This window comes from Musca domestica, unplaced genomic scaffold, assembly GCF_030504385.1.
Source record: "Musca domestica strain aabys unplaced genomic scaffold, Musca_domestica.polishedcontigs.V.1.1 12, whole genome shotgun sequence".
NCBI classification, from domain to species: domain Eukaryota; kingdom Metazoa; phylum Arthropoda; class Insecta; order Diptera; family Muscidae; genus Musca; species Musca domestica.
The window spans coordinates 3,558,080-3,571,095 of NW_026712155.1; the positions used below are offsets into that span (position 1 = coordinate 3,558,080).

At 31.3% G+C, this 13,016-nt stretch overlaps 1 protein-coding gene across 3 annotated transcripts; it reads right to left on the bottom strand.

Moving 5' to 3' along the window:
• Positions 1–3,693: 3,693 nt before the first annotated feature.
• Positions 3,694–11,693, bottom strand: LOC109614273 (uncharacterized). 3 transcript variants are annotated; one of them, XR_009341470.1, is made up of 7 exons: positions 11,339–11,603; positions 10,896–11,088; positions 8,133–8,269; positions 7,913–8,078; positions 7,413–7,555; positions 4,048–4,276; positions 3,694–3,994 (listed from the first exon to the last, which is right to left on the bottom strand). XR_009341470.1 is itself a non-coding variant. In XM_059118096.1 (7 exons), the coding sequence occupies exons 2-6, from the start codon at positions 8,266–8,268 to the stop codon at positions 4,169–4,171; spliced, it is 777 nt and encodes a 258-aa protein (XP_058974079.1). In that variant the 5' UTR covers position 8,269; positions 11,339–11,693; the 3' UTR covers positions 3,694–3,994; positions 4,048–4,168. The 3 variants fall into 3 exon arrangements, 2 of the variants coding, with proteins under 2 accessions (XP_058974079.1, XP_058974078.1); XM_059118096.1 differs by lacking the exon at positions 10,896–11,088 and adding an exon at positions 6,689–6,912 and having other exon boundaries at positions 11,339–11,693; XM_059118095.1 differs by lacking the exons at positions 7,413–7,555; positions 7,913–8,078; positions 8,133–8,269; positions 10,896–11,088; positions 11,339–11,603 and adding an exon at positions 4,381–6,054.
• Between the last annotated feature and the right edge of the window lie 1,323 nt (positions 11,694–13,016).

Consider the following 13,016-nt stretch of genomic DNA (forward strand, 5'->3'; position numbering starts at 1 on the left):
ACAAAAAATATGACACCGAGAATGGGGGCCTTTGGTGCACCTTTTACATAAAATCTGACAAAACTATATATGAGAGCTATATAAAATCTGAATCGATTTTCTCGAAACTTAGCACATATCATTCTGGACCTAATTCACTACCCGGTGCCAAATTTCGTTCAAATCGAAATATATGAAGGGACTTTGATTTTCTTTTCGCGGTCTTCAAAGTCTCTTTATAGTATCCAGAGTTTTATTAAGTTGATTGAAATAAGTAGTGAATATATTTTCATTTATAATTTTGTTTTTTAATTTTTTGGTTCAACATTACAACAACATTTTTGACATTTATAAACCGATTGGATTATTAGGATTCGAGAAATGCGTTTAAGAATCACTATTGCCGTCACTTGATGCTGACTCAATTAATCGGCTATATCTTCAAGAGTAGATCGGAATAACAAAAAATATGACACCGAGAATGGGGGGCTTTGGTGCACCTTTTACATAAAATCTGACAAAACTATATATGAGAGCTATATAAAATCTGAATCGATTTTCTCGAAACTTAGCACATATCATTCTGGACCTAATTCACTACCCGGTGCCAAATTTCGTGCAAATCGAAATATATGAAGGGACTTTGATTTTCTTTTCGCGGTCTTCAAAGTCTCTTTATAGTATCCAGATTTTTATTAAGTTGATTGAAATAAGTAGTGAATATATATTCCCTTCTTACGTTTATAAATTGAAAGGCTTTTTCGCGGTTTTTCACTATTTACATTGTGTTTTCGTTGCATCGGGGGTTCACAATAATCACACAACACCACGTGTGTATACAAAGTTCAATAAGTTGTCGTTTTTAAACGACATTTAATACACATTCATATAAAATTCCATAAGTACCCACCTCAACCACCCAACAGAAATAATATAATCGATTTCATTTCCATTGCTTTCCCTTACTATATACTTCATATAATCCATTGAAAAGCTTATTTCCCCAATTTCAGGATACCAGTCTTATCGGTTCAACCAAATACAAACAGTATCAAATTTAGTACACAGTAGTACGAACCCAACCCACTTAACCCAAACATACACCCCACAGTGATCCTAAATCCAAGTTTCAGGATTCCAACTCTATTGGTTCACCCACGATTCAAATTGTACCAAATTTAGTACATAGTTGTACCAATTTGCAAAACTTCTTACATGCCCAAATCCTACACCCCCACAGTCATCCTTAATACAAGTTTCAGGATTCCAACTTTATCGGTTGACCCACAATTCAAATTGTACTAAATTTAGCACACAGTAGTACGAATTTCCAAAACATCCTACTTAACCAAACCAACACCGCCACAGTGATCCTTAATCCATGTTTCAGGATTCAAACTCTATCGGTTCACCCACAATTCCAATTGTACCACATTTAGTGCACAGTAGTACAAATTTCTAAAACTTCCCACATATCTTAATCTTACACACCCACAGTGATCCTGAATCCAAGTTTCAGGATTCCCTCTATCGGTTCACCCACAATTTAAATTGTACCAAATTAAGTACACATTAGTACAAATTTCTAAAATTTCCTACATATCTCAATCTTACACCTCCTCCTTAGTAGCCAAAAGTATTAATTTCTTAAACCGAATCCTGAACCTAATCCTACACCTCTGCAATGATCCTGACTCCAATTTTCATTGTTCCCGCTTTATCGGTTCACCCAAATCTAAATTGTACCAATTATAGTCCGATTTAGTACTTTTCGTACACATAAGTAAACAATTCCAAAATTACGTACAAATCTCAATCCGACGGTAATGTTAATTTCAAATTTCAGGATTCCAGCTCGATTTGTTCCTCCGAAAAAAATTTGTACCAAATATATTACTTTTCGTACCCATGAGTCACTCTTTCAAAAACAATCTCTTTAAATAGACCCTACATCTCAACCCTAATTCGCATTTCAAATTTTTAGCTCAATTCATTCACATGCTACGAAATTGTACCAAATTTAGAACTTTTCGCATACTTATAGTTCGAATGTCCAAAAAACTCTTTGCTATATATATTTTACACTCCATCAGTGACCCTCATTTAAAATTTAAGAGTTCTACCTTTACCGGTTCGCCAAATACAAATGTTATCTTATTTAGTACTTTTTGTACCATTCTAGTACGAATTTCCGAATTCATTACATATATCATATATAGCATATACCTGTTACTTCGTTAGCGAATGTGGGAATAATTTAAACATATATTAACATATTATGTTATTTTCACAAAATACTGCATATGTCAGAAAAACAAATAAATCTGCACATTAATATCTACCATAAAATGAATTTGAGTACCATTTAGTACTCCGCAACCATCCAACAAAACTTCCTGCATACCCCGATCCTACACCCCCACAATGATTCCAAATTTGAGAATTTCAAATCTATTGGTTCACCCACAATTCAAATTGTACCAAATTTACTACACAATAGTACCAATTTCCAAAATTTCCTACATACCCCAATCCTACACCTCCACAGTGACCCAAAATCCATGTTTCTGATTCCAACTCTATAGGTTCACCCACAATTCAAATTGTACCAAATTTAGTACACAGTAGTACCAATTTCCAAACCTTCCTACATACCCCAATCCTAAACCCCCACGGTGTTCCTAAATCAAAATTTCAGGATTCCAACTCTGTTCTGTTCACCCACCATTCAAATTGTACAAAATGTAGAACACAGTAGTACCAATTTCCAAAACTTCCTACATACTCCAATCCTACACTCCACAGTGATCTTAAATCCAAGTTTCAGGATTCCAGCTATATCGGTTCACCCACAATTCAAATTGTACCAAATTTAGTACACAGTAGTACCAATTTCCAAAACTTTCTACATACCCCAATCCTACACCTCCACAGTGAAACAAAATCCAGGTTTCTGATTCCAAATCTATATGTTCACCCACAATTCAAATTGTACCAAATTTAGAACACAGTAGTACCAACTTCTAAACCTTCCTACATACCCCAATAATACACCTCCACAGTGTTCCTAAATCAAAATTTCAGGATTCCAACTCTATCTGTTCACCCACAAATCAAATTGTACTAAATTTAGTACATAGTAGTACCAATTTCCAAACCTTCCTACATACCCCAATCCTACACCTCAAAATTTCAACATTCCAACTCTATCGCTTCACTCTCAATTTAAATTGTACCAAATTTGGTACACTTAGTACAAAATTCTAAAACTTCTTACATACCCAACCCCACAGTGATCCCAAATTCAAGTTTCAGAATTTCAACTCTATCGGTTCACTCATAATTCAAATTGTACCAAATTTAGTACACATTAATACAAATTTCTAAATCTTTTACATATCTCAAGCTTACACCTCAACAGTGATCCTGACACCAAATTTAATGATTCTAGCTCTATTAGTTCACCTAAAAATCAAATTGTACCAAATATAGTACCATTTAGTGCTCATAAGTATTAATTTCTTTAAGTTATTGTAAATAAGTAAGTATTTTTTGGGTACTGTATTTAGTTATTATAAGTTTTCGGTCGGTTTTATATTACCATGAAGTGAATTAAGAAATGACAAATTAAATGAAATGAGTACACGAAAACGGCTAAAGATGTATTTTATAAAAAAATATATATAAGTACTATAATAATAACATAAGCCAAAATAAATTAATAATGAATATTTTTATTCATAAAAAAACACGTTTTCAATACTTATTAAAGAATAGGCTTTAAATTTAAATTAATCGTCAATAAAAATTTTACAGCATTCATAGAATTAATAAAACATGATAAAAATATTTTGAAATAAAATTATTGTAATTGTGTGTGCGTGTGTGTGAACATATCCCATACATGGGCAAGAGTATTTCATATGCATGAAAAGCTTATATCACTAAAAAAAGTAAGAAAACACTGGGTCCGTGGAATGTTGTGGCGGTGACTGTGTGTTGAAAGTGGGGAAATCTGAAAAACAAGCTGTTAGAAACAGATTATAAATTAATACTAAAACTTGTTACCAAATTGTTTAATTTCCTCGAACGGCAACTTTTTTTCGCTGGTTGTCTATCCATGTTTTTAATTGAGCCGGTGTTCTTTTACATAGGCAGATATTTTTTTCTATAGCTGCTGCACATTGCTTTATGGAAGGCAACTTCTCCAAGGCCAAAATATCTCCAAATGTTTCTTTAACGGAATCAATTTCAGCACTGCTCCACCTCTTGCGTATTGTCCGTCCGAAAGGGGATGCTAAAATATTGAAAATATTGTTATTTGTGTAGTACTAAGTTGGTTAAAATACAGCTAAGTAATCAAAAATATTAAGAATTATAGTTTCTACAATTTTTACTTACTACTACGTCTCTTCGGTTTTACCATATCTGTTTCTGAATCTTCAGAGTTTTCCTCCAAACCTTCATATTGCATACTCCCTTCGTTATCAGAAACTATATTTCTATTAGAATTACTAGTTTCGATACTATTTTGCAAATTGCACCCAGCAGCCGATAATAAAATTTTTGACACGCTTGTAATTTCGGCTACTGGCACCGGTACCCTATATATGCTTTTGTGGATGTCTTTGTGGTGGCCTAAAAAGTTAGCAAGTCTATCAACCGTCGATTCTTGCACGTTCAGCAATGAGGTATATGTTGCTATGTGTTTTCGCAGTTTTGTGCCTCTAAGTGTATCGGGAATCAATGCTCCACACTCTGATGCAAATTTTCTCAGCAAAGGACATGCTCTGCAGTAACTTTTTGCTAAGCTGGACTTACCAGGCGCACTAAATATATATGGATTTGTCTTGGAAATGTCAGCCTTTTCTCTGAATTTAAGAATAATGTTAATGGACTTAATACACAGTGGGTCGAGCAAAACGCTCACGGTTCTTCCTAACTTTCCCCGTAACGTGATTCGAACGAATTGTTTGGCGAAATTAATGGATTGTTTAGAGATATTTTCCAACATGCCAGCTTCTACACAATCAGTTATTTGTTCCTTTTTATTAAAGTTTTCAATTGTTAACCTTTCAATTTCCCCAGCTCTTCGTCGATTGAATACTTGGATAAATATTAATGTAGATTCCAAAAGTTTTTTCCAGGAAATGAAATTGTAGTTTAAGCATAATTCGGCGAAGGAATCAAGCATTATAGTTCTTAAATAATCATACAAAATTTTGATATCGTTTTTACTTGGCAAGTCATTAGTTTTTGTCCTTTTCCGATTTTCGAGATCTTCCAGAGCTTTTTTGTTGATTTGTACGGGTGTTTCCTCTACCCAAAGAGAAATAAAATTGTCTAAGTTACATTTAGAATCTTCATTTTGACATTTAATAAATTCATTTCGTTGTATCCGTGCGCATTTTTTTATTAAAGATGACAAGGATGTGGCAACAGCTGGCGTTGCGAATCCTTTATCAAAGGTCCACTTTGCTGTTTTTCGAAGTGCCTCAATAGCATTATCGAACAAATATGGTTTGAATATATCTTTCAATTCGGATATCTCCGGCACAATTTTCATAAATTCTATTTTAAATCTACCCAAAAGGCGCATGTTTGCTCGGATTTGATCATGGTGGTGACTTTGAGAAAGTTTTTCGGATAATCTGTTACCATATCGGATAATTAATTCGTCGAAACGTATTGCTTTGGTTATGTTATCATTTCGGAGAACAGGAAATATCGTTGTTTTCATTGCAGGACTCGCAACATGGTGTATATATTGAGTTAATTTTCGCCCTTCAATAAAATTTGATCTGGAGTTGTGTTTTTGAACACATTTCCTACTGTGTTGTCGTGATGCAAATTTTGTATAAAATCCTTTACATTTTGGACAGCATATATAGTCGTCGGCTTTTCGGTTTGTTTTTTGTTGTTGTCGTCTAGATACAATTAAAATACCAGTGTTCTGATCACTGCATGTATTGTGTATGAAATCTCCTTGTTTTCGAATGTCTTCAATTAATTTTAAACGTTCTTTGCTCAATTTGGGAAGTGCCATTGCTTGTTTAACTAGATTTTCGTTTTTATGTTTTAAGAATAAATGTCGAGCAATTTTGCACTGCAATGTTTTGCAATACATGCAAAAATGTCTTTTTAGTTTTGATTTTGAAAACGGAACTCTTAACGAATCTATCTGAATTGGAGCGGTGTTAACTTCTACAATGGAACTTGTATTTACTGTTGTATTTTGTAAAGATGAATCCGGTAGGTATTCTGACACAGATTTGTCATTATATGGCATAGAGGAATCAAAACTTTCTGTAGCCAACGTACTTCTATTACCTGATGATTTAATAGCAGTAGAATTTTTTAGTCGTTGGGTTTTAAGCACTGCATTTTTAAAAGAAACAGATTCGCCACTTGATGAAGTTTCATCCCACGTTGACTCTGAAGTGTCCGACAATATATGATCACTTTGTTTGGAATGATTTTCAGATGAAGGAATTTCAATACCAGTCACTTTCGTTATAACAGGCTCCGATTCGTCTAGTAGTGTGTCATTTTTGTTACTTTTAGAGGGATTATAATCTTTCGAGTTCATCGTGCTTTTTTGTAAGACTGTAGAGTTCTTAAGATGCCCTTGTTTTTTTGCCAAACTTACGTCAAAAGCATTTAAAGAACATTCACTACCAGAATTATATATTATTTCGTGATTTCTTACATATGATGAATAATTTGAATCTTCTCCCGATGTTTCGTGATGGTTTTTATTTTGTAGTTCCATTGAATTGTCATTTATAATTTCTGGTTCTGAACTCTTCTGGACATTTGTTGTAGAATTTGGTATACATTTATTTACTTCATATGTAGGCTTTTGGTCTACATGTTTTGAGTGACTTTGTCTTCTTTTCATTCGCTTTAATTCCAGAAGTTTCTTTTTGTCATCTATAGAAAAACTTTTTTTTATTTTTGCTCGTATATAATTTGTTTACATCAGATATTCAAATACTTTAAATGTTTAAGATCGTCAATAACAACAAAAGGGTTATGCGCTAGTATGCAATTAAAAAATTATTTTCAAAGTAGTGTTTTCTTCATAACAAATTTATATTATGAAATGTGGAAAATTATATATAAATTTATAAATGTTTTATCATTTTTCTGTATATTAATGACAATCTCAGACACCTTGTATTTATATTTTTGAAGTAATCATATGTGTATGTAAAACATGTGTAGTGTAAATTAAATTCCAAAACGATAACGTCATGGTACTTCCAAATATAGTAAAATGATTAGTTGTGAATTAAAATTATCATCATTGTGTCGAATATGTCTACGCTAAATAACTGTTTGGGAAGCAATATATGTTTTTGTTCAATAGTGTATATGTCTTATTTTTTAAAAGTAATATACAAAATCCATATATTGATTGACGAACTCACCATAAGATGCAATTAGTTTTGCAGAATAAAAACCACCTCTATATTTCACAACACAATCACTGCCTTGGAGTTGTGTTATAGTTTTTGAGTTAATAACAAAATAATCATCAGTGTCGTAAGCAACCAAGCTAAAAGTTTTTAGGCTGTAAACAATGAAAATGTTAATAAAACTACGCAACAACAGTTACATCATGGGTAGGCATAGATATGGGTTATATAACATATTCCAAGTAAGGTTTTATAATCAGGTGGTTCTTGTTTGATTATTTTATTTAGAATAAGAAGGTAAATAAAAACTACTTCTTTTTCTTTTCAAATATCTCTTATATGTATTAAACAAGAGAAGAACTACACATATTTGGAATCTATATATGAACCAATTTGATCTAAACTTATTGCATATCTATACCAATTCGTGCAAATTTATAACTAAATCGAATATAATTTATTTTAACTGAAAAATTGTGCAGGTTCTTGTAAAAATATATATACTAACTTACCTTTGTAACATTTCATTATTTATGGACGATGACATATTTTGTATAGAATCCCTTACAGTTTCCATCGCTTGTGATGAATAAGTATTCTTTTGTTTTGGCTGTGTTTCTTGCCTTTTGGCTTCGTCTTCTTTTATATTCTTTAAATTAGAAAGTTCTTCCTTGTTGTCTAGGAAATGAAACTGTCAATATAACTTTAAATACACCTCTTACATTAATTTACCGCTTTTTGCTATTATCGTTCCCAGATAGGATCCGCCTTTGTATTTAAAAATATATCCGTCCCCGTCAAATGGTTTGGTTTTTTTTGTGTCTACGACACAAAACTCGCCATAATTATATGACACTAATGAAAACATACTATATAAAAACAAAAAATAAAAATATAATCGAAAAGCGATAATAATGCTGTTAATATTGATGTGAGAACCAAACTAAAATATTTTCAAAAAATTTATGTTTTAGGTTGATTTTCGGCTTCTCCTGATGCTTGAAAACATATTCTTTAAAAATTTTCGCCTTCTGTCGATGCTTGAAAATTTTTTTAAAGAATCCACGTCTTGTGTTGTTTTTTGAAAATTATTTTAAAAAAACCTACGCCTTGTGTTGGTTTTATATATTTTATAATATATTTTTAAAACAATCCATCCTTTGTATTGGTTCTTGAAAAGTAGTTTTAATAAATCCAAGCCTTCTCCTTGTCCTTAAAAAATATTTAATAAATCCATTGACTTGGATTTTTTTTAAGAATATTTGTTCAAGCATCAACAAAATAGATGTTTTTTTTGAGAATATTTGTTCAAGCATCAACAAAAGTCGTGCATTTCTTTAGGAATATTTTTACAAGATTTTTTCACAAATATTTTTACGTATTCCTTGAAAAATCTTCTTAAAAAAATATACGCATCAAACAATATTGAAAAAAAATCCTTTTTTTTTAATAAAAAAATCAAGCGTGAACTTTTTTTTAAAAATTTAAGAAGCAAAAATATTTTCAAAGACGTGGATTTATTAAATAATATGTTCAAGAGCGTGGATTTATTAAATAATATTTTCAAGGACGTGGATTTATTAAAAATGGTTTTCAAGGGCGTGGATTTATTAAAAACTATTTTCAAGGACGTGGATTTATTAAAAATTATTTTCAAGGACTAACTGAAGGCGAGGGTTTATATAAGAATATTTTTCAAGGCCAACTGAAGGCGAGGATTTATTACACAACATTTGTCGAAGGATTCTTATAAATATTTTTAATTCTTGAAATCTTTAAAAAATTCTAGCATCAAAAAATAGTTTTTAAAAAATTCTTAAAAAATCTACGTTGATGCTTGAAAAATATTTTTTCACAAATATTTTTACGTATTCCTTGAAAAATCTTCTTAAAAAAATATACGTATCAAAAAATATTTAAAAAAATCTTTTTTTAAATAAAACCAGTAAGGAAAGGACGAAAGTCGGACGGGCCTGACTATATGATACCCTACACCACTCTGTGTATATGCAGGAGGTGCTATTGGAACAACATAAACTCAAATAAAAACATAAACTAAAAACAAACTAAACTTAATGCAATTTGGACTAAATTCAGTAGCCTGTGCAAAATGTCGTTGCAATCTGACACACATTGGGTTTTCGTGCACTATATAGATGAAATCGGCCGAAAATAGATATGAGAGCTATATCTAAATCTGAACCGATGTCAACAAAACTTAACATATGTTAAAATATACTCAATTTGGTACGTTGAGCAAAATTTTGTCGCAATTGGATAAATATTGGGGGTGTGGTGCACCATTTAGATGAAATCGGGCGAAAATATATATGGGAGCTATATCCAAATTTGAACCGATTTTAACAACTTTTAACATACGTTATTCAAGGCTCAATCTAGTGGGTTATACAAAATTTCCTCGCAATCGGACAAATTTTTTGGATATTTTGGACCATCCGATAAATATTGGGTATGTGGTGCACCATTTAGTTAAAATCGGCCGAAAATATATATGGGAGCTATATCTAATATGCTTTAATATTATCCGGATGCAATTCAAGTTATTTTTGTAATTTAATAGAAATATTAAATGTGTTTTTGTTTGTTTAAGAATTCTTTTACACACAGATATTTTATCTACAACTTTATGTAAACACAGGCTGTTACTATCAATTGTGTGATCTCTTTGAAATTGAATAGAGCGGGGGATTACTCTCTTGGTTTGTCAGACACATAGCCCATTTAACAGGTCATGTAAGGCCCATTTATAAGGTCAAACAGTAAGACCAGATGATTTCATCAGTGCTGTCAAAATGCGTTCTATTTTAAATTAATCGTTTGAAAGCGTAAACAACGAATTTTACATTACGGGGGTATTTCAATCAAAATGGAAGAAAATATTCGCTTCTTACATGATCTGTTATATGAGCCTTGAGGTCATGTAAGAAGAGAATATTTTGGTCTATATTTTTTCAACTTAGGCGTGGATTTATTAATTTATTTTTTCATCATATACGTGTTTTTTTTAATGTTTTTTCAACGTAGGCGTCTAAAGAGTGAACCATTATGATAATTTTTGATAGTGATAATTGCGGCCCAACAAGAAACCAAAAACAAATTCGGTTGAACAAACTTCCAAAAATACCGAAAATTTGCAGCTTTACCAAATCGTGGACCCAAAAAAACCTTTTTCAATACCAAACATCCCAGGAGTAGTATATATGTTCTTTCTTTAATCTTGCGAGCGATATCGTGATTTTAACAGACGGAATATATACCTTATGGGGTCTTTGGAGAATATTTGAAGGTGTTGCAAACAGAATGACAAATTTACAAAGTTATACAAATATAATATATATGTCTGTTCCAGAACCTGAAAGAATGTAAAATGTTTTACTACGATAAGAATTTTTCCTTTATGACATCAAAAATAGTAAAACATAGTACATTCTTGCAGTACGGGAAGAGGCCAATAATATAAAATATTTTACTCACCTTGTATAAAGAACAAAATACCAATGGTACGCCGATAGTTGATGCTTGACTTGATTAAATTCAAAGAAAAATTTTCAAAGGTCCGCTAATTTGTCTGCGAAGTTAAAAATCCAATTTTATGGATGTGCCAGACATGTAATCTTTCTAATCTTGTTAGAATTTGTCAGGTTTTCTAGTGAGGATAAATCTCGTCCTATCAAAAAGAAAATTGATTAAATCACAAAAAGCAACGACAAAAATTGTGTATTTTTTTATTTTATGGCTGCTTTAAATGTATGTCTCCTCTTTGTAGGCTTGTAACTTTGCAAATATATATATACATATGCAAAGTTATAAATTGACATAATTTTTACAAAACAATTTGTTTGTTTACCACCAGCCGTCAAAATGTCGTCAACATTTTCAATACAAAATATAATATAAAATATAAAACGTTTACTTACCTTGTAAAAAGAAAAAAAAATGCTAATAGCACAAAATAGAAAGGTACGCCGTTGATGCTTGAATTGTATCGTTGCTGCTTGAATTCAAAATGATTGTTGATGCAGGTCAATTGATTTTATTAACCGGTAGCCATTTACGATTGTGACTACTTTCGACTAATAACCTGTAATCATTTACACATTAAAGCTTCATAATATGAAGCACTGTATCGATTTATCTTGTTGGAATTGTTCAAGTTTTCTAGTGAGGATAAATCACCCCCTCTATCGAAAAGAATATTTACAAAATCACAAAACGCAACGATAAAAATTATGTAAATTTATTTCTTATATTTGCAAAGAAGATATATAAATTAACATTACTTATTATAAAACAATTTGTATATTTACCACCAGTCCAAAAAATTTAATAGTACGTTTACATTGTACCGGATTCCGTAACCAAGTGGGTTTAAATTGTTATATGCCAAATAAATCCCCATAATGTAGGTTAAAACCATGGCATAATTATAGAAGGTAGTTTCATTAAAGATATCGGTATTGGCAGCGCTTTTTAAATTTGGAAATCATCTATCATTTTCAAATAAATTAAAAAATATTACCATAAACTTTTGTGCACGACCAGTGGCATATTTTTAATATATTTGAAACATAATATTGTCTAACAGTTCCGCGTACTTTTTCTTGGATAAACCATTTTAAAATTACAAATACTTATGCTTATTACATATATACATATGTATATTATTATATAATGATCATGAAATTCAAAATTTGTAACAAAAATACTTCTTGCCACTGAGCACATGTTGTGCGTACATTTCGAAGAAGAATATTTCCATTTACATTTTGAAAGCAGAATGTTGTCAAAGTCAAATTTATGAAAAAATTGTATTCGTATGTTGGCAAAGGATTACCTTGTAAGTGCCGATTAATATACAAAATATGAACCGTTTATATGCCTTGTAAAGTCGAATGCCACACTAAAGTGATTTCATGAAACAAATTACACGAAATTATGAGTTCTTAGATCGAGTTCCTCAGCTGAACATTTTTTTTAAATTAATGTAGTGCTGAACTCGATGTAAGGTCGCCTACTTTATCATGAAATTACTTTAGAGGGCATTTACATTGTTCTGGATTTAGAAAATTCAGTGGGTTTTAAAAAAGTTCTAATGTACATTCTGTTTTAGTGTGACAAAAAGAAAAAAATAGCCAATATATTTATTAGCTAAACCATTGCAGCATTTATACCCAACGTGTTTAATGATTAATCGTCATTTAATCATCATTTGGATAGTCATATCGATAATGTCATTTATTAAATCACAAAAAGCAACGACAAAAATTATATTTTGTTTTTCATTTTATGGCTGCAGCGAGGAATTTATGTAAATTTACGCTACAAGCCTACAAAGAAAAAAATGCACATATTTTTTTACAAAACAATTTTTTCGTTTACATCCAATCCATAAGAAATCGTCATTTAAAATCAAACAAGTAAAAACGCCGTTAAGTTCAGCCGAGCCGAACTTATTAACTCGCCACCATGATCTGGACATTAAAAGTACATGTAATCGATCGGTACTTTTATATATATCGTTGGTTGTGCCATGGTAATTTTTTGATAGGACGATTTGACACACGGCGAGAACGAAGTTACAGCCAATTTGCATAA